A 23,633-nucleotide genomic window follows, 5' to 3' on the forward strand; every position below is an offset into this window, starting at 1 on the left:
CCGACACAAACCTCTTTCTGTGCTTTTATGAACACGTCCAACATAATTCGTATGTCTGTTCGTTGTACCCACCAGTGAAGACAACTCTCTTTCCGGGATTGCTGTGGTTTCCGATACCGGCCGAATTCTGCCCGAGCTAACAGATATATGGGAGGCTTCGGTCTTCTCTCCTAAAGCCTAGTTTGAAACTCCTTAGTTAGAGGACGCGTACTCAGGAGCGATCAATCGATTTCTGTAATCAAGTGCGGGCAAGCATTAAGTCGAAATGACGCACCCGCTTTAGTTACTGAAAATGAGTACTATAATGAGAAACCTGTCTATACTGCGCAGCTAATTAGACCAGTACTGTGTGTTTGTTGTGTGCTTGTACGTGTGTGAGTGGACGTGTGTGTTGTGCATCAGACACCACGTGTACAGCTCATATAAGGATGCATTAATTCCTCGCATCTTCACTCAGTCCGTTCTTTCCCATTTGTCCTTCCCGCTTCCGCATTGTGGAGTGGCAGGCAAGAAGCACGTTCTTCCGCCAAACTGAGCCCCCGAGGCGGTTCCCTAATGGAAAACTGTATATATTCTGTCATGAATGCAATGAGGTAATGACGAAAAGAAAATACGTTAGAGACGTAGCATGCATCAGTGTTAGGGAGTAGTTCCTTTATTTCACGCCATGAGGACTAACGAAATAATTGCGTCCGGCTACGCTTTTCTAGGTTTATGCACGCCAAAACCGGCAAGAACGCTAATCAAAAATATTAGCTGTTGTAAATAGGAAAAATAAAACAATGACATCACGGAGGCGGTTTGATTGAAGCAAGCATCCAAACCGAAGGAACATTCTGTCGATGTCTTCCACGTGTCTCACTGGACATCTCGTCGCAGGCAGCAATCGTAGTGTGCAGTCTGCAGGTACGAGTCTGTTAAAGAGCAAGAAAGGAGGGAAAGATTGAGATGATAATTTTAAAATGCAATAATGAGGCTCATTGTCATGACGTAATGAAGTGTCATGCAACAGGTTGGAGCAGGTGAGAACCGAAAGGTCAGAGGTGTGGAGATGGAAAGTGTTAGCAAGAAAGCAAAAATTTAAGGAGTTGCAGAAATATTTAATTTAGAAGCGCTTTAGCTGACTGTGACTTCTCCCAGTTTCAGCAAAAAAAAAATATTAGAGCAGTACTGATGACTCATGAGGATAAGCGTCCATAGTCACGAAACCGTCTCCCGATCAATAGTATCTAGCGAAGGTTCGAAGGTAATGTGGTCTCTCGCAAACCTTCTCGTACGTAGACAATGTTGACATAAGTATATTATAAATAAAAGATAGTAACAACAACACACTTTGAAGGCTATGTCGTTCGAAAATTTTAATTAGTCATAGGAGAGAACAAATTCTAGACCCTCCTTTAACCTATCTCAACGTCCCTGGCAGCATCTCAGCGCCCATGCACACTTCTAATTTCTAGTGTTTTACACCTGACGCTATGAATACTACCACTGATATAATCGTTTTAAATGTGCCACTCTAAGTGTCTGATTAAAAAACCTTGTAACCTTCTTTCCTACTTTCTTAAAGAATAAAATTCGATAGCATTTGGTAGTTGGCACACTCCAGAATATCCCAAAAGACCTCAACTTTTGAAGCAAACCCACCCCAGCAAATAGATTGTAGTGGATACGTTGGAATTAGTATGTCGATTAAGGCGAATTCGCGTGAATTAGTAGGTGTGTTAGTGTGGATTAGAGGGGGACTAAATTGGAAGAGTGTGTTGGGTTTGTATAATAGTTATGATAATCCAATGAAAGGTACTCAAACATTCTAGCCCTCAATTTTTAAACTTGGCGGTGTATATGACATCACGATCCTCTCGACCAATCAGAGAATTTCCTTACGGAGAAACCTGATGGTTTTTGCAAGGCGGTAACCTAAATGCTATCGCATGAATAGAAGACTGCCTTTGCGAGCGCAAGCCGGTGCATTACGAAGGAGGTGCGTATTCTTAACAATTATTTTTGTTGTTGTTTTTTCTTTTGTACAATGGAACTGCACATTAAAGGTCCTTTCTCACTGATTCGTTCTCCTGAGAAAGATACGTTTTTAAAGATTATCGGAGAGGTGGGTAAGTCAGTATTACAATGACACTTAAGGATAGGCTTGCCCAGATCACAGAAAAAGGGCTCCGGACCTCGCTTCTTTTGTGTTTGTATCTCAGTACCCTTTGATAACAAAGAGCAGTCGAAATTCTTCAGACTATCACTAAGAAAATGAAAAAAAAGGTTTGGTTTATGGTTTATGCAGGTTTAACGTCCCAAAGCGACTCAGGCTATGAGGGACGCAAAAAAAAATGCATGATACCTCCTACACTGCTTGAATGCTGGGACTGCATCACTGGTCTTAATTACATCAGAAAAATTTTTTCAAGCATATAGCCGCGCCCCTTTTTGCTCTGTGGCAATAAACACCACTTTTAAAATTGTATAATGCATCAGGTACGTTTACAAAATTGTGCGGTTTCTGAAAATTGTGAATAGAGTGAGTGATCGGCAGAACATTTTTCGCTTGCCCTGTTACGGTGAGTACCGACAACAACCTTAGAACACGGCGCTTGTATACAGTGAAAAAATGTGCCCGAAGTTGTTTTATAGAAGTGCTTGACTATGCATAACTCGTCTGACAGAGCACAGAAAACTCAGAATTTCGCTCGAGTTGGGATATATAACAAAAAAATCGAAGCTTCAAGTACTTAGCCGCAGGAGAATATTGCATGATGGTTTGTTTTAAAACACGCTTCTGCGAACCAATTCAAGCCATATTTTTGTACCTTCATCCGACCGGCTTAAGCCATTGTAACAGTGCTTCAAAAAAGTAAATTCTCGAACTCCTCGAACAGGCTGATGAGGGGTTACTCTTCATTACGCATGAACTAAATTTTTTCGCATAGTACTCATGTTGCAATATTAGTAACCACAGATGGTGCGAGGGAAGGCGCCTCCAAGGAGCGACATTTAAAATGCACTCAATTGCGCCGCAGATCACACATGGCTGCGATGCACAAAAATTTTCAATACATAAGTGTTCCAATTTCCTTATATCATTTTCAAATGCACAGTGTTTACGGCATCACCACGTAACCCTGTTCCTGTGCCATGTGTAGCCTCTATAAAGTACACTGTTATCGACGTAGGCATAGAAAGAGACGACAAAGAGGGCATGAAAGATGCAGAAAATACTAGTAAGATCGGCGCCTCGACAGAATACGTAGGCTTCTGAGGGAGCTGCAACCCAGAGAGTCAAATGAGTCTTTGCGCATGTTCTGAATGCTTCCTTTCTGTACCTTTATGCCCAGCGTAGATTTTCCTTTACAAGTGCGCCTCCCGGATGTCCCTTAAATATGAAGGACTTATAATAATTTGCGCACAAAGAAAAGAAAAAATCTAATCGCTCTTTTTGTAATGCACCGAAAATGGGTTCAATGGTAAACTCACATGTTTGATGTTTGATTCGGGCATCCGGAAACTAAAACTCAGCAGATTTTATGTCATGCCGTTTCAACCATGGTGTGTTCCAATCTGTGCCCCAAGGTGAGATGCTTGTTTGCCAAAAGCTATGTCGATATAAACGATGTTCGAGGACGTCGGTGCAAACATTTGGGCTTTGCCCTTGTCCAGTCTCATTACGTCGCATTGAAGATGGTTTGTAGTCCTACACACAAAGATACCTGCAAAGATGACACAAGCAAAGTAAGGATAAAAAATGCTGTTGAGAAAGTCGCTGTAATATTTTTTATTTTGTATTTTAATGCCCTAAAGGACCAATGCGGGCATTACATAAGGAGGAGGGGGGCTTCATCAAAGAAAACTTAACAAATATACAACACAGAATATAAACAGCTGAAGACAGAAACAAACATCTTAAGAAGCCAGGTGCAAGTTAATAGAAAAATAATGGCTAGGAACAGGTACTTAAAAAAATGCACATGTAGCAAATCCCACAAAACAAAATAACAAAAATAGACCCTTCAGAAGTTACAAAACATGGCATCTAACACTTCCCAAAACGTTACGGCCGACACGCACACACTAAAGCAAACGAAAAAGAAAGTAATAATTCGGAGATGAATAGTATGAATGACTGCAAACGTACCTTTTTGACTGACCAATCGAGCAAGCATTTGAGTACACTAGGTAGCTTAGAGTGCCAAAGGTTTCATGCAAAGTGGTTAGCCACCACAGTGGCTCAGTGATTATGGCGCTCGGCTGCTGACCTGAAAGACGCGGGTTCGATCCTGGCCAGGGCGGTCGAATTTCAATGGAGGCGAAATTCTAGACGCCCGCGTACTGTGCGATGTCAGTACACAAAGAACCCCAGGTGGTCGAAATTATCCGGAGCCCCAACTACGGCGTTCCTTATAGCCTGAATCGCTTTGGGACGTTAAACCCCGTAAAACAAACAAAACAAACCACAGTGGTTTGGAGTCCTACGTCAATGCTTTTTTCTTACCAGAGAAGCAACGTTTCTACAGGAACTGCGCGGGAAGCATACTACTCGTGAAGCAACCAAGACTATGTAAGCCTCTGACAGCATCACTGGCTTTAGTGGCGAGTACAACAACTACTCACTCCTCCTAACTATCTCCACTTTCATCTGGGATGGAGCAATCCGGCATTTCCAGGACCAGGCATTCGTCGAGGACAGGCTTGTCATGAAAGGTGCTGTCGTGTGTCGATCCCTGGCTCGACCGTCTTCCGGTTCTTGCATTGGGAACAAATTTCTCCATGCTCACCCCACGCAGCTTCACGTCAGCCTTGTCAAATGAAAAGAGGAATACTCAGTGCTCACTTAATTCATTCAGGTTCAAAGTGGATTGAAAATCGCTCATTTGTGATGACTCATTACTAGAGCTAAGTACATATTCATTATGTTTTTCCGGCATATCAATTCCAGCATATCACCTATCAAAACGTTAATATAAACGCAGAGAAATGAAAAACGTCCTACTACGACGTTCTCTGTTAGCATGAAAAATTGGTGGAATTTTTGTGTAATCTTTGTTTTCCTTGCAATGCCCGGCGTATCACATACAAAGCTGACTGAACTAATGACAGTGGTTCTAGTTTATTGTCATTTTTTATATGCTTGAGTAAGTGTGCGCAGTTTTATTGTTTTAAGACGTCCAGGTGAGCCCAAACTTAACCTAACTGGCAATTTTAGCAGTTATAATATTCGTATTAAAAAATCTACCCTTTTTGCAATTCTGCAAAGCACGGGCCAGTAGTGACATAATGCTCGTACCCCAATGATTTCGTCCAAGATTTTTGTTGACAGGGCATTACAAGGACAACAGTCAGGTGTCAAGGAGGAGACTTCTAATCCGTAAGTGCGGCTCATATGCATTGAATGACCACAATTGCCATAGAAATTGCAGGCTTTTCATGATTACAGCAAAAAAATCCGAAAATTTACATAAACCCTTGCATAAGGGAAATGAATCTCGGCACGCTTTAATTCGCTGAGTGCTTTGAAGATATCAGTCAAGACAGTTACAGTGTGCTCAAAGTCTCTTTATCAGGGATCGCCCCATGTGGCATGCATGGAGAAGGCTTCCGTTCGCTCGCTGAATTTGCAAGCATTCTCTACCTAGGGCTACAAACTACATTACCCGGTCCGAAACTTCACTGAATGCAAGGTCTCGGAGTAAAAGCCCACTGCATGCACCGACCAAGGCTACTGCGCATTGAATTTTTGTACCCGTACCTTTCTTCCGAACTCGGTTCTTTGTTTCCTTCATGCGTATCTGCCTTCAAGCATTTATATCATCCGCAGCAGCAACACCGTCCGGGTTAGCTTCAGTACAGGAGAAAGGCATCCCATAGTGATCTCCAATTATACTTGGTCTGAGCCAGTCCCGACCACCCTAATCCCAGTGAGCTTCCAATCTCATTCCTTCGCCTAACTCCCTAACTTTCCTAGCTATGTTTTTTTTTTCTTGCAATTCCTCTGTTGCCCTAAACGGTCACTGGGTATCCTTTCACCGTATTGCACATGAACATTATTGTCTGGTATAGTAATCTGTATTGAGCTTTCTTCACTACATCGGACGCGCACATGGGTCTTCCTACCGGTGCGGCAATGTTTCCGCGGGCGTCAGCCTCTTCGGCGAACGGTTGCAAGGACGTCTCTGCTGTTGAGATCGGAACACTGCTGGAGATCTCCTCCGGCCCGCAAGGGAAGGCACTCGTCGCTTCCGGGATAACCGGAAGCACTTGCGGAACAAGCTTGTTCTCCAGGGGAACAACTTTATCTGCGAGCGGGAAACCACATATGTGGCATGTTCAGACTTTTGGAGCGTGAATTAAGTGTTTCGCTTAACATGATCCCAGACTGCTATGCGTACTGCCCTGCGGCTAACATGCATATCCTTACTATAGTACTCAACCGGGATATAAGATAAAAAGAGATAAGGAGACAGTACGGCGAATACGCTGAAGAGACAACATGGTCTTGATACAAGGAACTACACAACGAAACTCTATGGCCTTAGTTGTTGTACCCTGCAAACAGAAAGGAGCACTAAGAAAGTAAGCTATCCTCTAGCACAGTTCGTTTTATAAAATTAAGTTCGCTAGGGGACAACTTAATTCCTCCCGGTTCACTGCCGTGTAGGCGTATTCGTGTTTAGAGTGAGTAAACCAGGCCATGTTAAGTTTTCCTGTGTACACAAGCTACAGTAAGTACATGACCCTCTTGAAACTGCCTAGTAAACGCAAGAAACACATAGCTGTCTGAAATGAGTGACTCACCACCGGATACAACTGCCGCTTGAGGTGCTCCTTGAGTAGAAGCAGGAACCACATGAACCGACTTCGGCTGCGGCTGCGGCTGCGCTCGCCTTGGCCGTGTTTGCGTGCTGTTCAACTTTGGCCAGTCGGCGTGAGCTTGGCACCCCGACAACACCGGCAGCTGCAGCGGGCGGTGCAGAGCGTGGAGTACAAAGCATGGTTCCACGGAGCACGAAAAACTGTCACGAATTGTGACTGGTTACAACACAGGGTCGTAACAACACAACACACTCTGTACGTGTTCTATTATAAGTGCATGACAGGTGCTTCATTAGAGCTGTAAATATTGTTACAACATGCATGCTCTTCGACGCACTTACCATACATCTGCCATAATCGGTCGCTCACTGCAGATCAATTTCTTTTTTATTACTGTGTGTGGTTAAATAACCGGCAGTAATAACACGAAACACCCATCTTGGATTAAGCTTGCGCGGGTGGATGGGGCTGTCACTCTGTTGCGCGGCTTGGTGGACAGCTTACATAAGTGAACTTTCAGAGGACACTGCTCTGTACATACTTCAGCCGAGGTTAAGCGTTCGTGGATCGAGCTTGTTGCGTGAGAAAGGAGTCATATTGAACCTATAGCACTCCACAAGCTTACTCTCTGAGTATCGACCCGACCCGGCCCGACCCAATCCAGTTAAGCGAGCACGCATGGTTCGGCGTTGAAGTGCGTTTGGTATGGATCCCACCGCCCTGTCACCTTAGGGGCGAACAGAGTACGGAAGCCTCTGTGAGTTCTCATACAGCGGACGCTGTGAATTTTTGTAAGAGTGACTCTTAATTCTGTCAGTTCGGAAAGTATTCTGAATATTCACCTGTATTAAGAAAATATTAAAACGAAACAAAGTGCACGGCAGTTTACCCAGCAAACTTTTCTAACAAGTCGCCGAGGTTGAATAATGGGCCTTATGCAGGTGTATCCCTCACAATTTTCAATGCTGGCTGAAATTTAAGCCAGCGAAATTTCTCACGCGCCATGCAAATTGATACAAGCCTGACTTGTAATGAGTACATGAAATGTCGAGAAAGTAGCTGTCAAATGCAATGTATCCCTGTAAGTTTAAGAGGAAAGCGTTGGACTTCACTTTTGTCTTCCGCTTTATCTGCTGCAAAGTGAGCAACTTTGCTTTACTATTTGTGCCTGAGTCCGTGTCTCAGGCGCAGCTTGAACCCGGATGAAATCTGCTCTACCCGAAAGCCCGAGAGCGCCCTGGGTTTTCGGTTCGGCAAGGATCCGTACCAGTGCTCCATTTCACCCCTTTCTCAAGTGTCGTGCATCTGCGACTACTTACTGCGGCGCGGGTTTTCTTTCCAATCTCCCTTCTGCCAGAAGCGTATTCTTGGTACTGAGAGAGCACGCAAAGTATTGCGTATACCTGCCTAGGAAAAAAAAAAGGAAATGCTTAGTAGCTGCGCTGCCATGAAATGCTAGCGACATTTTTCTCCGAACAAGGCTCACAGGAAATGATTTTTCATGCACCTGGTTCTTCAAACACAGAGGAAAGAAAATAAATAAAGGCGTCAAACATAGTGCGCACGTTTTACAATTTTCGAAAGTTATCAAAGGCAAACAAAAGAAATATAACAATATTTGCTCGATTATCTCTCAAGACCAGCTCTGACGTTCTGGCGCCCTTTGCACTATTACACCAGATGATAAGGCTGATTATTGGTAGTCAGCAAAACCAAGAGTTCTGATGATTACTACATAATTCTGAAGACAAAAACAGCGCTGCGTCAAGGTATGCGGAACAATAAAGGACCCTCGTTCGTCGTTCCATGTCTTAGTACTATTCAGTATTTTGGGTCACTTTACACAATCCCCGTCGCCCTCTTGAATCGTCAGTAGAACGCCTTTTATTGGCCAAGTTGCATAAACAGAAACAGGCGGAAATCAAAGAAGCAAGCAGAACAGAAAGGATGTGAGACAGTAGTCAGGTCCTCGTTTGCTTCGGGATTTAAATTTCAAACGTCGTTTCGTTTCACATGTGAAGCAGAACTGCGGAATTTTTATCCACTTCCATCAGTTCGTGTACCAAAAAATATTGAAACTTTGAACATTTTGTTTGCAATAGTAATAACGATGCTGATGATAATGACATTTATTGAGAGCCGACAAGGTATTCAGACTTTCGAAATTACAATTCGGTTGTCCCGAGTGAATATCGCGTTTTATCCTGGATGCAAAAAACAGTAATAATTGTTGCAAAAAAAACGTTGTCTCTAAAATGTTTCAGAATGAATTAATCACTCCGTAATACAGAAGGCAATATTTCACAAGCAATTATGCCAAAATTCAAGAAACAGCGTTCTAAGGGAGTCTAAAATTCAAGGCCTCTGTCTTTTTTTTACATATGCTTTTCCAGTTTTTCTTCTCATATTCTATAACAAGGCAAAAGCTGCGAAATATCTGTAATGCAGCTTTACGAAGACAAGCATACCTGTTAGATGAAAACGGAGACGATATTATGACAGTTTGATATATGATAACTGGCTCGAAGTTAAAGCGGTGGTGCCAAGACAATTTAGCGGAAGCGACTTTATGTGCAACCTCTACCAACGGTACCATACGGGATGAAAGGAGGGCTTACGTTGACGGAGCAGAGAGTGTAGTCAATCACGTACATGACAACAACGAACGATGTAATTCGCTGAAAAAGAAAGAAAGCGCAAGTTAATTTGGCGTGATAAACATCAAAGATGATAAGTTTCGAAGCAGATAAAGAAAAGCACTACCCAAGCTGGAAAGCCAATCCATGATTTCTTGCAAATCACTGGTATGGTATGATACGCAACGGCACAGTATGATAATATATGATAGAATATGATATATGGTATTGCGTGGTATGATAAGGCATGGATGGTATGGTACTATGGCTGCTTATGTTATTGTATGATACGATACGGTATGGTTACGTATGGTATGGTACAGTTACGCATGGTGTTGTATGACATGATATGTACGTGTGGTATGGTATAGTATGTCATGGTATGACATGATATGGCATGGTATGGCATGGTATGGCATGGTATGGCATGGTATGGTACGGCATGGTATAGTATGACGTACTAAAGCTTGCCTATTAGAGACGCGGTAGTGAAGGGCTCCAGATTAATTTCATCCAAACGGGTTTTTTTAACCAGCCTTCACACAGCACAGCACAAGGGCGTTTTTGCATTACGTCTGCATTGAAATGCGGCCGCCGCGGCCGGTATTCCAATATGCAACCTTCGGCTCATCAACTGAACACCATGGCAACTAAGCCATCGCAGCGGGCTTCGACATCGCAGAGTCTGCCGAGCACGCCATCAATCACAGCTACTTTCTCACGTCGCGTTCTGAGTGAAACACTGAAGACCCCATTTTAAAGTATGCCTACAGTAAACGACGAAAATGGCGCAACATGCAAATATGTGACAATAAAATATTAGGCATCGCTAGAATTAACTGAAAGAACTGATTTTGTAATCAGTGTGGGACCAATTTCAGAAAACGGCTTCCTTTATTAAACTTACTGAGGGAATGTATTGAGGAAATACTCGCAGAAATATAGAGAAAACAAATATGCCCTATAAGTGTTTTGGCTAGCGAGCAAAACTGGTCACAAATTATGTGGAAGCTAATGCTAAATTGAAAAAAATGTGCACACTACTAACTGTTCTCAGTCGAATAGACCAGGAAATTTCCCCCTTTTCGGCATATACCTTGTCTTCTGCCTTCCATACCAGCTGCGCCTATTATCGTATGTGATTATTTCCTTCTCGTGCTGGCTTCCGTCTTCCAGCTTACGTAACGCGTATGGGTGCGAATTTTTAACCTCGTGCAGAAGTCTTAAAACTGGAACTGGCACACCTGGAAAACTGTACGCCTATGCTTCAAAGTGTAGCGAGAAACCTTTGCGCCGCTTGAAAAAAAAAAAAAAACTTTGCGCCGACATTTTTCCGCACCGACGCACGCACACACGCATGCGCAAACACAAACGCAGCCAATCAGTCTCAGCACTGAACAAGATGGCTCTTTAGCAGACAGATATTGCTAGCTTCTTCAGAAGCCCGTCCGCAATGTTTGTTCAAATCATTTGTTATATGTGAACAAATATTGCAACCCGCTCCCGACTTAGCAACCGAAAAATTAAAATAATACGCTTCCTTTGAAGACATTGCGGGAATGAAAAAAAATCAGAAATTTGATCGCCGCCAGTAACTGCACAACGGCACTGCAAACAAATGACCACGTATGAGACGACTCTCACGACAAATTTAATAACCGAGAACATGTCAAGCTCGCAGCGCCTTTTCTTTCTGCTTTAAAAAAAACTTTGAAGAATGTTTACCCTGTCAGTAAATTCCCGAAATGCGTCCACTGCAGTAGCTTACCATGTCTTTGACGAAATACAAGGAGAGGGCAACATCCAATAACGTCGTTGCTGTAACGACGGCAATCCACGGAATGAGCAGGAGTCGGTTGTCCTGCAACGAAGCGAACGCATCGAGCGCATATAAGTATGGCGTACATCACACAATGGCGACGGACAAAGCTTAATTTCTTGGCAAATACTCAGGCAATTCGTAATCACAGAGTTCACACAGTAGGAAACAGCGAACTTCCTAAGAAGAAACGCACAAACACGTATGTACAGGTGTCCAATTTAGCAATATCACGGCAGCGTCGACCAGGTGTTTGTTCAGCGTCCCATGAACCAAGCGCAACTGAAACCTACCTGCACAGATAGCGGTGTCCTATGAAGCTGCGTGCGCTAACTTTCGTTAACTTTTTGACCGTTGAGGGCGCTCGCTTGCCCTGTTCGTCGGCAGTGACATCATCATGTGCTGTTTTGTGCGTGCAATTTTAGTATTTTTACGTTGGCTTTCACTGCTCACAAAATCAGCTACGAAAACAGTCATAATGACAATTTTTTTTGATCTTGGACAGCAAAAAAACTTTCATTTTGCCCCCTTTCTTTTTGTCGGCACCACCACGAGCAGTGGATGATGACCACGTGAATAAATAATTGAAGTGCTCTCTTTGAGAGAAAATAATAGAGGAAGCCATTTGTCGCGAGAGTTATATATCAGCACCGTGCCATGGTAATGTTTCGATCTTAGCGGAGTGCTATCTGTACAGGGGTGTAGTTCAGCAGGTGTTTCCATGAAGGACTTCAGTTGCGAAACGGTCGAAATTCCGAGCATGCGCACAAAGAGCTTGCCAATCGCAGCGTCTTCTGCGCGCGAGCAGACCAGTATTGCCGATTGTGTCAAGTCAGCTAGTGATATTGCTTAAAAATTGAAAAGTTCAACGCCTATATGTATTTCTTTTGTGATCTTTTTTTATCATGAACTGCTCCCAAGTAGCACCACCCGCAGTGTAGATATTAACGCTTCTGTTGCTAGCTCTTAACGGCAAAGGCGTACCATTGGTAAAGCTAGAGTTGTTTGCATCAATCGTGATAAATGTTCGCAATTTAGCAGAGTTACATATGCATCCTTCTGAAATGAACAGGACGAATAGTTTTCAACGTAGAAACTCATGATTTCATATGCAATGGTTTTCGTCATAGGCGTAGCCTTGAAAAAGTATGCTGCAGAAAGGAGTAAGGCTTAAATGCAACGTATAAAGTCTTCTGCTTACCTGGAGCAGACCTATGAGAAGAACCATTGAAAATATGATGCACAATCCAGAAAAAACGAGAAGTACGAGTATCAACGTGAACCCCACTGGAAAAAGATACAAGGGGACCGTAAGCAAATTGTGCGAGTAAAAATAGGTAGATCAGCGCGTCCAAAGTTGTGCTAATACGATAACGAGCAAATTATTCTTTATTCTATCTATACAAAATTTAAGGTGTTTGGTTCTAAGCTATTCTATTTCTAAATTATTTTTTTTTTCAGTTTTGCGCTGCGCACATCTCGTCAGGTGCGGACATTTTACAGAAGCACTGCCTGAGACAATGCGTTCATGATTTTCACTCCTACCTCATCAAAACGCTACGACACACAAGCTGAAAATTCTGATAATATTCCTACGTTATCAGCTTCTTAAAGCGACACCCGTTACAGCTATATTCATTTACTGTGCACGGTAAAAATAGCTCTTGCTCATGACATTAGCGTTTATCCGGCAGCAAGGCACATTCATGACTGAGAAACAGAATTTTAAAATTTCCCTGCCACTCGATTCAATCTTGTGACGTCTGCATCGAAATGGACTGGCTGCCCCCGCTTTGAACTGAATCAAGGGCTAGAGTAGCCTCCGAGATCCGCTACGAAGATCTGTGTCAGAGCACGCAGGTTACTGGCGGAATAGGCCAGAGATGGCGGCACATGTATTTTATTTTTGTCCTTTATAGCTTATAAAAGCCCCGTTTTCATTTAGAGTGGCCTATTTGTTAATAGAACGCGATACCTTATTCATACAGATCTAACTCAATTTTTAAGTGCAAACTTAAGCTTTGTTGTAAATATGGTATGTGCAGAATGCAGTGCTTACCAGGTGAGTGTGCCACCGAGCTGGCGTGAAAAGCTCCAGTGACCAGCAGCATGGTGTAAAAAATCTGAAAAGAACAAGCATAACTTCGACGTTTGAATCGTTACCTTCTTACTTATACAGGAAATATCAAAGCATGAAGCGAAATGCTTGTTGTGTGCACAAGCACTCATGAATTTTAGTGCGGGAACATTTAAGAAGGAGACAAGCTGAGAGACTATAGCGTGCAGTTAAAATACAAAAATACCCGTATACCAGTTAAGTGAATTATTGTTAGCAAACTTGTTTTACGCATCTCGCCGTCAGCCGCACATGCATTGGCTAACTCTTCTCGCCACTGTGCGCAAACATTTTCTGCTAGTGAACTTAAAACGACCTAAGGAAGACACAAATGTCCTGGCTTAAAACTCTTTTATGTCGAAACAGATATTTTTTTTTCCCCTTTTTGCCTAAAAAGAACTTCGACAGGCATGCCAGAAACACAACAAAGTACACCGTTTACTCCATAACTTAACACAGCGGCGTTAAACATCAGTTTCCACAAGCTTCTTTACGTTTCCGCAAGTTATGTTTTCCACCTAGGAGAAAAACGAAAAGTCACTTCGCGCAGAAAATAATCCACAGTCCTGAGATAACATAACTTCCCCGGTATTCATTCAAAAAAATCAGAGGGACGCTTTCACAGCCAATTTGCACGCGATACGCAGGCAAGCATGTCGTGCACGATAGCCACTGAATTTCGATTTGTGCGCTCAGTGGTCGCTGAAGCATATCCAAAAGGCTCCACCGAAGCCTACGGCCGATTCGACGCATAAAAAATGAAGGCCCATGAAGGAAAGTTCGCCCCTTAAAACGTCTCCCATGTATGCCTAAAACGCAGAGTACGGTGGTCGAACTAGCATGCGATAACACACGCATGAAATCGTGACCTTTAGCATTTTATCCAGCGTTCGCAGGCACCTCCAATCTAGAGTTCGACCGTTGTGGATAGCCAAACACATAGAGTGCCGTCGATGGAACGCTCTTGCTGCGTCGCTGGCTTATTCATAATGCCACCGTCTATTTTCATGCGCTGCTTTCTCTTTTCTTTATTTAAAAGAGATTCGGGAGAGCGCTTTTGGCCATGAACAAGAAGCTAGCGCTACAACCAAACTGCATGGCAGTAAGATTAACTTGGTAACTCGATCATCGGGACTACGCCTAGTAAAGAAAGTCGTCAGCAGTGTTTGAAGGAAAGCGCTACGACAGAAATATCAAAGTGGTTACGTTAGGAAATCATTGCTGTCATCGATAAAAGTTTGCCTGAATTACAACTGACGCCTCGAAGACAAGAAGCCCCTCCCTCAACGTCATTTTACAACACTAATATCAACCTCGTAGTACCTGTTGGCAAGTATCTGTCAGCGATCAAAAACATCTTTACTTCCGGGAGACACAGCCTTACAACTATGAATCGGTAATTCTACAAAGTGTCATTTTATTTTTGTTTAGTAATGCGATACTAGTGCAAGCCTTATCAGGAAAAAAATAGCGATGTCGTGTGTCATAAAAATGACTGAGTGTCGAGGCGGTGTTACGTCATAATGACGTGATCAGACCAGGTGACGGTAAGATGTCAAACCGGACGTAGTGTGACTTCCAGAAAATGCATCAACAGCTTCTGATGCTATCTCACTGCCAACCCATAGCGCGATTATGCGTCCCTGGTTTTTTTTCCTATTTATTTTCCCGGCTCCTTGCGCTGAGTATCCAATAGGCCAATCTACGTCAAACCGAACACTCTCCTTTCTTTTTTTGTCTCTCTCTCTTTCCTCGAGGTACCGCTCGCATGCCCGAGAACAAGAGCTGCATCCCGGAAAATGCATGATTCCTCGACTACAGTGAAATCAACTTTTGCTGGCCTTCATTTTCTTCGCGTCCAAATCCGGCACATATTTACATTAATCCCACGTGGCTCATCTACGCTAGCGCATTTGCCCGGAGTTCCAAGGTGAGATACCGCTTCCTTCTCTTTAGTCGCTGCAGCCACAAACAGCATCATTCTAGTGTACTTTACGAGATATGCGGCAGCCGTTTATTTTCGTTCTGAACACAAGAGTAAATTTCTTGGAGCTTGGCTGTTTTTCCCCCAAGCCCAAAATTGATATTTTTACAAGTTGGCTTTTTCGCACTTTTACCCTTGCTGCGGTGGTGCACCCTCTACAGGTGGCAATACATCATCCTCGAGATTATTTTTTTTTTTATATGCGCTAGCATTATTGGCCACGGTGAGCGATTTCAGCGTGCTCCTTCTGCGTCACACACAGAGAAAAAAAAACGCCGAAGCGGATGCAAGCCCAAGAACTTATCGTGGTAAGCGGGTGCAGAACCTCATAGCTACTACGAGTGCCGTGTTATTTAAAGGATGGAGGTGAACGTAATCTGTGAGGCAAGGTAGCAGCAGTGGCGGCGGAACTTTCCATGACGTCATCCTAGGTAGCGTGAGCGAACAGAAGGTGGATGACGTATACAAGCTCAACCTCTGTTGCCGTCATGGAAAGACACTACGCCTATAAAACATCCACACGTCGCCAAGCCGCATCAGGCTCGCGCCAAACATGGACCCCACAAAAGAATGATGCGGTGTGAACAAGACGGTGGTGGCAGTAGCTCAGCAGTAGTTAAGAGTGAATAAAAGAAAGCGTTTGCAATGGACGAAAAATGTGTTTGCAGTGGTTTGAAAAAAGCCAAGCAGTCTTTAGTGTGGTCAACAGCTTGCTAGCACATACAAACCCTGCTCTTGCAGAGCGTGAGCAATCATTTTTCCCCAACTCGGGCACAAGTCACTGACCAAAACTCAAATGAATGCGTGGTGACGGCTACTGACAAGCACCTACACGCACCTGCTTCTACTCTCCGGAATGCACACAGATAGATACACGCCAATACGCAAATTCTGATCACAACCACACTACCACACTACCTTTGGGAATGTCAACAACTACTCTTCACACATGCAACACTCAACACAACCGAAAAGTGGGAGGCACTGTTGCGCAGCTCGGAAGCCGCCGCTCAAAACAGGATGGTCATCTGGGCTGCGGAGGTCACTGCGGCGCAAGGGAATGAGGCCGCCTGATCTACAGCCCTTCCTAAAATATCTCGGAAATAAAATTGTTACCTACCTACCTACACGAAGTTTTGATTTATATTTGAGTTCGAAACCTCTCCTAGTCACACTCATCGTGCTTCAGAGGTGCCTGCGTGAAGTCTCCAAATAGCAAGTGTAACTTGATCACTGGGTCAGTGGGCATCTCGAATGCGTAGTGAGTGGCGGTGGCGTCCACCTGTATATTTTTTCCTTTATTTGTTCCTTAAGGCAGTTATGCGACTTTCCTTTTCTCAAAACGAGCGGAAGGTTTAAACTCCGTTGGTTTTGAAGAAACGAATGGCGCATAATTGGCTCCCTTGGTCAGTGGACGCCTCAGTCGCGTTTTGAGGTACATGGCGGCGATGTCAACCGGCAAAAAAACAGTGTTTTTTCGCACAATACTTCATGCTTAGCAATAATAAACCACCAGTCTTTTTTTTCAAGCTGGCCTAATTTCTTTCTTGCAACGAGATTTGATAATGCAGAATGTACAAAATATAAAGATGAACCTAATTAAATTGCGCAACAAGCAACGCCTATCGAAATTACGCTGCCCTTCGTCTCATTTTGCTTTGGCGCCCAGAGCTCACGGATACGATCAGTAAATTAAGGGAAGCAGTGTGCGTTATCAATTTCAGACCTAGCTGCGCAGAATATGTTTCTTTTGTTGTTTATACAACGTCCTTTCTGCAGGCGTTTTCCCCTACACTCGTTAAAAGTGCAACACGAAAGGATTGTTCAAAACCCAGAAAGAGGGGGAAAAAGACAAACTGTAAACACTGAAAAACAGACCCAGATATTGTCGCCATGTGCAGAGGTCATTAGCCCGCAGAGAAGCTTTCCTGTATGGCAACCTCTTACCGAAAAAATAAAAGAGCTCAATTCATGCGCAAAGGATCCAGACGGTGTCGACATATGTACTTTTTTTCATGGCCCTTAGCCAACCCGGCAACAAAGTTGCCAAGGAGGCCATTAAACCCAGCGACCCTAATCGCGGCCATCGCAAATCAAGACAAAGAAAGATTTCTCAAGAAACTGACGCCTTTTACTTTTTTTCCCCCTCACTAAGGCAGAGCACGATTCAGAACAGCCGCAGTTCGCAACTATCCGTCAGGGTACGCCGACTGCCGAAGGAAGAAAGTTAATTTGCGGTTCCCAAAGTGGTCGGGCCATTCAAGGCTGCCGACGCGCATCCGGCTTATTGAGTAATGGCCCTTTGTGCGAGTGGCCCGCATTTGTTGCGCGACAAATCATTACTGCTCGTAGCCCCTCGCTTTCCCTAATTTGATAGCTATTGCTTTGCTTTCCCGGCGTCCGTATTTCTAACAATGGGTGCCGAGCTTTTATAAACTTCCCGCAACAAAGACATGCCGAGCGTTGATCGATGTTCGCAAAGGTTATTGCTTGGGTGGAGGCTTTCATAAACAACGCGTCGTCTCGCTTTGTCGCCATGCTTATCTCATTCAAACATAGCTCGCCAATGCAGTGTCCTACTTGACGGGAACGAGGATTGGAGATAAAAAGGAAATCTGGTGCATGTCGCTGAAATTAAACTTTGGAATTTCTTGTTGGCAATCAGTAAGCAATCAGCGGCCACGCAAAGCGCGTCCAAAATTAGGCAGTTCTGCTGACAACACAACCCATTTACGCGCATTTTGTTCAGAGTGTACAGAACACTTCCATAATAAAGCTACCCTCTACTAATTGCGACAATTGTGGGTTCTTCTATTATAGCGAAGTTTCTCACTGAGGCTTTCCGTCCATTTATACTGGCTAATAAAGTATTCATTATAAAAATCAATGAATACGCTTTTATGCTTCTCGATATGTGCTTGCTTCATTTAGGCAGCCACCAGCAATGCTGCTTGACTGAGATGCCTCTCAAAACGTACTAGTTTCTTAAATCTTAACTGTTGACAAATGGCGCGTGGAGCACCCTGTACGCCCCCCCCCCCCCCTTTCCGCACGAAAGTAAACGACTTCTTTTAGTGGGCGGAGAAGCAGCACTTCACTTACTCGATCGTCGAGCATCATCTCAATACTGCCTTCCTAATTCACTACATATCGGATATTGCTCCATTTTCTGCGGCTCTCTTCACGAGTACGATGTGGTTGGCGATGTCGTTTCGCTTATCCTAATAATAAAGAAATAAATCCGCGTGTGGCTCTCGCCTAGAAAAGCCAATTCGGGCTATAAAGAACTATCTGTGTTATCCGTCGATCTCCTGTAGCCTAAGAAAGATCAAATGTTGCTCAAACGATTTAAATCGGCTCTCAGTGGCCTCGTTTCAAGACCCGCCTGCGTCTGGCCTACTTCAATTCAGTCTATGAATACTCGTTTGCTTTTTTTCACGTTATCACGCCACAGAGTTAGCTATAAACAGGCTGGAGAACTTTTTTTACATTTTGAAGCATAAATATCGAATCTACTTCGTCTAAAAGAGCAAAGTGACTGTGGCTCACTGAAAAAGCTGTTTTTTTTTCAGCCATCTTGCAGTTGAAATTCAGGGATGTCAATCTTATAAGAAAAGTTTTCAAAATTTCTTGAGCTCTTCAGTGCCACCAGAGCACGTTATGTTAGTAAGAGGAAGTGCGTTATGAAGGTGCAAAGGAGTTATCTGCCTGTATTTTTATGACACTCGACATGTCACGTTATCTGGGTGACAATGACTTGATGATGGTGCTTGATTATGAACTCAGACAAATTGTTGAAGTGACGTCACTCGCAGAAGTAATTATTTAGACCTGCGGAATGATCGCTATATTTAACGTCAGAAGTTCTAAAGGCTTTCCACAGCTCTATCGTCAACACTATTGCATCCGCAAAGGTGTTTTCTCATCGTATGCGCGCTTCCGCTCTCAGCGACTGCATTTTAATAGGCTGATTGACCTAAACCCGAAAATATGCTTCTTCTGAGTTATTTGCGCGATCTCATCAAAACACGAATATAAGCTCTAAAGACTGTACGTTACCTGCGGCATTACTAACTAGCGTGGCTTGGAATAAACGACAGCGTGGTGTGCAGAGACGTAGTGTGTTTCTCTTGCAAATAATCTTCCACAAGCAAAAAAGCGACGGCCTTTAGGGGTCACGAGAATAAACAAATAAATACAGCTTCGTACAAAATTACAGTACTTAGTCTCAATCGGTCTGCAATGTTGCGCAACTAACAAGAGTATTAGCGTCTCGGAAGCTGCCTCTAACGCTGGCTAGTGACATTACGGCTATTTTAATGAGCTTCGTAACGCAGGCATCGTGCGTCACAACTATGTTCACGCTGATTTAACACTCAGCTGACATCCGGTTATAGAGCTAATTTAGGAAGACCTTTTGAAGCGCGAACTGCGTCACACCGCAAAGCGCAGGCGATTATGTTCAAGCAGAGGCCTCAGTTTTTAGAAGCTGAATTTCACGCATCATCGTCTTATATCGTAGTTTAAATTTCTTGTCCACAAGAGAGCTGCAATTGTGAAAAAAAAATGCTTGCCTTTAAAGGAAAAAAGCATTTCGGGTGACGTTCTCCGTCTACTTCTTGTTATTTTTTTAGTCGCAGAGAATCACTTAAGTATTAAGTACATTTGTTCTGCTACATATATATTGATGACGTTTTGCCAAAAATTCGACCAGAGTTGGCGAATTTGTTCCGAATCACCCAGAACGTTACACTCTCTTGGCGAAGCCTTCTTTATGACAAAATCGAAGCGCAAGGCGTCTCTCGAATGATTACTGGCTGTAATACTTCGCACAAGAAATTATCATGTTCGTTTTCTCTTAAAATGGTCTTTATATTGTATTGGATCGTCCTAAACATGAAACATGCACTGAAAGAGCAAACTTTTTCTCGCACCTAGCACAGCCACAAATCATTGCATTGAAGTATTCCAGAAGAAGCAGAGGAAGATTGTCGCCGCTAAATGAGCCTTGGTTGCGAAAAATTAATAGTCTCACAAACGAGCTGCTGTCAATGAGGAAGCGGACATTAACTCACTCAAGCAAGCTTTCTTGAAGTCATTCTGTAAATTAACACTATTGCACGTAGGATAGCCACGAAGCTATGTGCGAAAAATTTACATGCCGGGACACAAGATTCGTGCATTTAATGTTCTTGCTTGTGACAAAAGTGCTCTTGAAAATGTCGTATTTCCTTCAGCATGATATGCAGTTGCCACAGCTTTGCATAAAGTAAGAACGCCCTGTCCACTCAAACTAACCTAGGTATGGTCACACAAGGAGAGGTGGGCAGAAGAACCATGTGTTCTCTAAAAGGCCCGATCTTTACTTTCACATATATACTGGGACTTTTCTAATACTTTTCCAGAAAAGCAGTTTATATTCTATATTTTTTTGCTCGTCTCTGTTTCTTTAAGATATATATTTACTTAAAAAAGTTTACCCATTCGATGCATAAAGAGAGCGCTCCTGAAGGAAGTATTTAAAAAATTTTCTTTTGTCGCTAATTTTTCTCAGAGTACAAGCAGAAAGCCTCTATACTCTTTTTCTCTCTGCACAATTATGTTCATTTCACAGATATCAACGTAAAAATCATTATTCGTCTTAAATTTAATACATGGCTGCTCAAAGGCATTTCCCATTTTCGTTTTGGTTTTCTGATACCGCCGCGTATGAGTTGATGCACGTCGGAAAAACGGCGCCCGTGACGAGATAGTTGAAGTGGCATCTATGCATGAACATTTCTTTGGATGTGCACTGAAATTTCTTTCTGTAACTTTCTTCAGCAGGCAAAAGCCGCGATGATTGAACGCTGATATATACATCTTCAGATAAAAATCGACAGGGCACTTATGACAAGTAACTTCTTCCTGGTAAACGCTGTGACAGCCATCAATAACAACGGATGGTTTACTGCAATTTGCATCCAGTCTCTCCTGAGATCACACATCATTAGAATGTTTGCCGGATGCTGACAGTTTCCTTTTTAAACGAAGCAGCGTATTCAAATGACTCTGCAGCAATTATTTTATTTGCACCTAAGAAATTCAATTCCTGTTTTCGCCAAAGTACTGGAAGCAATGATTAACTAACAATGTTGTACAAATAATGGGCGTATCTGGCTCAGTTTAAGTTACTTCCCTATGTGCCATGCCTACAGGTTCCCACATCCTCTATCAGAACACGCCTCTTTTTTCTAATAAACAGCGCTTGTTCAAAAAAGTCTGCGCACTCTCGCATATTGTATTTCGGTACACGCTGACGCAAAACAGCGTTAGGTGCATCAAGAAAACGAAACATAACAGCCACCATCAATCTCTCCCGCGCACACCGACTTCGCATGCGCATGTTGGGAAAGTTTGCTTCCACTCACGAGAGTGTAGACTCCGCAGACAAAGCTCCCTTTGCGCACCGACATCACGCAGCAGCACGACCGGAGCAAAGCCATGCGTGAACGAGGGGCGAGAGGCGTTTCTTCAAAGAGCGCCGGCAGCAACACCGCGAGGCCCGGTGGTGAAGAGCGATGCGCGCTCAGGGAGCAGCCGCAGGCAGCCCGACGCTACCGTATCGGCGTCTTGACGACAACTCGCCGCAACCGGTGCCGCTAGCCGGGCTCATATCAGCCGCAAGCATGGACGTCGCTATGGTCGGCGCTGACGCTCCTCCGCTTCCCCTCCTCCCCCCCTCCCTGCCGCTTTCCCTAATGTCCCTTCCTGCTCTCCCTTTCCGCTCGTCCTCCTCTCCTCTTTCCTCCTTTCTTTTCCCCACGTGCGGTAGCAAAGCTATGAACGCCGGACTTTCGCTATCCCCTTTTTCACTAAACGTGGCGTTTCTTCCGTCGAGGGAAGAAAAAAGAGAGTCGGTATTCGCTCGCTTCCTCCTTCGTGGTGCTTTTTTTTTTGTACACAGCATGAAGCTTCCCCATTCTTGCGCTGCTTCGCGTTATCGAATTCTGAGTGAGGTACAACTTCCCCGCTTTCATTTCTCTTTTTTTTCCCTCCCACTTTTTTCACTTGTAACAATCCGGGACCGGCCCACCAGACAGTTGGGTAAGCTGTACTAAATGAGAGGTGTAACCCTAGACTGAAATTGTAGTGCAGGCACTTTTTGTTCTCCTTTCCAACCTTTCAACTGTTCCCACGTTTTTCCGACCGTCTTTCGCCGATACGCAATGCTTTCTGCAGGGCCTCGGTAACCTTCAGCATAGGTACGACCCGCAACTTGACTCGATCGGGCTCAGTAGAACGACTGGTCTGCCTTTTGTCTATCTTCTCCTGACTTGCACTGCGTCGTTTCGAAAGTGGCCTTGAGACGACTGAAAGCCAATCGGACTTCCGCCAGCGCCTGGAAGCGGGAGCGGAGAGAGACGCCGCTCAGCGAAGGCTTAGCGGATCTGTCTCTAAGACACGGTCGTCTTTAGAAATGCACGGAAATTTAACGCTCCTTTTTCTGCCTTTATCTTGCCTTCTTTTACTTCTGTTGCTTTCACTGCTTCAGAATCATAAAACGTGCATTGCTCAGCCCATTGAAAAACTCTAACCTGCCCGTCTATTTCGCCCAGATTCAGAACCAGCGTCGCCAGAATTGCTGCAAATTTTTACGGGATAGCTTAAGAAACTTGTTCTGATGAAAGAATAGTGCCGTTCATCGTTGGCACCAGTCGGCAAAAATCCCAGAAGTTTCAAATAAACCTAGCGAATTTGTGAAAGGGCTCAAATGAAGTCAATATTGGCGAGGAGGTTCCTCTATTAATGGTATTTTGGAATATGTAATTCATTAAAAGAAATAGCCGGCACTGGAGGCTGAACGCAAGCCCTGTGCGTTCCAGGCGGGAACGCAACGCATAGGCCACAGAAAGGTTTTGTTTTAAACACGGTGCTCATTACACTTAAAATATGCTATATTTACTTGAGCTATTTACAAAGGTTTCAAGAAACGCCACTAAAGACATCTAAAAAAATGAAGTAACAGAACACTAGACGGGACGTACGAAAGAGCACTTCACCAAGAGTGAATTACCTCGCCGGTTCAAAGTCGGTTTGTTCAAACACTTCCCTAAGTTGAACAATCATTTGGCATAAATGAGCTTTCGTCGGAACAAATGATTCACAGTGCCGGTCCAGCATTCTAGTTTTCCATAAGTTGTGTAGAACAATCAGAGTACACATATCAAGAGGTTCATCAACATATTGCACTGCGTTGAGGTATCGAATGGTACGAGAAGAAAAATA

At 43.7% G+C, this 23,633-nt stretch overlaps 1 protein-coding gene across 1 annotated transcript; it reads right to left on the reverse strand.

Moving 5' to 3' along the window:
• Positions 1-737: 737 nt before the first annotated feature.
• Positions 738-13,383, reverse strand: LOC144129949 (uncharacterized). Its single transcript, XM_077664005.1, has 10 exons — positions 13,325-13,383; positions 12,467-12,552; positions 11,215-11,307; positions 9,429-9,488; positions 8,130-8,213; positions 6,793-6,952; positions 6,112-6,293; positions 4,612-4,796; positions 3,478-3,710; positions 738-914 (listed from the first exon to the last, which is right to left on the reverse strand). Exons 1-8 carry the CDS (start codon positions 13,374-13,376, stop codon positions 4,617-4,619), a joined length of 897 nt encoding a protein of 298 aa, XP_077520131.1. The 5' UTR covers positions 13,377-13,383; the 3' UTR covers positions 738-914; positions 3,478-3,710; positions 4,612-4,616.
• Positions 13,384-23,633: the final 10,250 nt, after the last annotated feature.

Source organism: Amblyomma americanum, chromosome 4 (genome assembly GCF_052857255.1).
Source record: "Amblyomma americanum isolate KBUSLIRL-KWMA chromosome 4, ASM5285725v1, whole genome shotgun sequence".
Lineage (NCBI taxonomy): Eukaryota > Metazoa > Arthropoda > Arachnida > Ixodida > Ixodidae > Amblyomma > Amblyomma americanum.

Bases quoted from the DNA above. Each gene is read 5' to 3' on its own strand.
- LOC144129949 (XM_077664005.1), bottom strand. From the start codon at position 13,376: ATGCTGCTGGTCACTGGAGCTTTTCACGCCAGCTCGGTGGCACACTCA. The intron at 9,489-11,214 runs GTAAGCTACTGC...TTTCTTTTTCAG, and splicing joins TGTATTTCGTCAAAGACATG to CGAATTACATCGTTCGTTGT. The intron at 4,797-6,111 runs GTAGGAAGACCC...TCATTTGACAAG, and splicing joins GCGGAAACATTGCCGCACCG to GCTGACGTGAAGCTGCGTGG.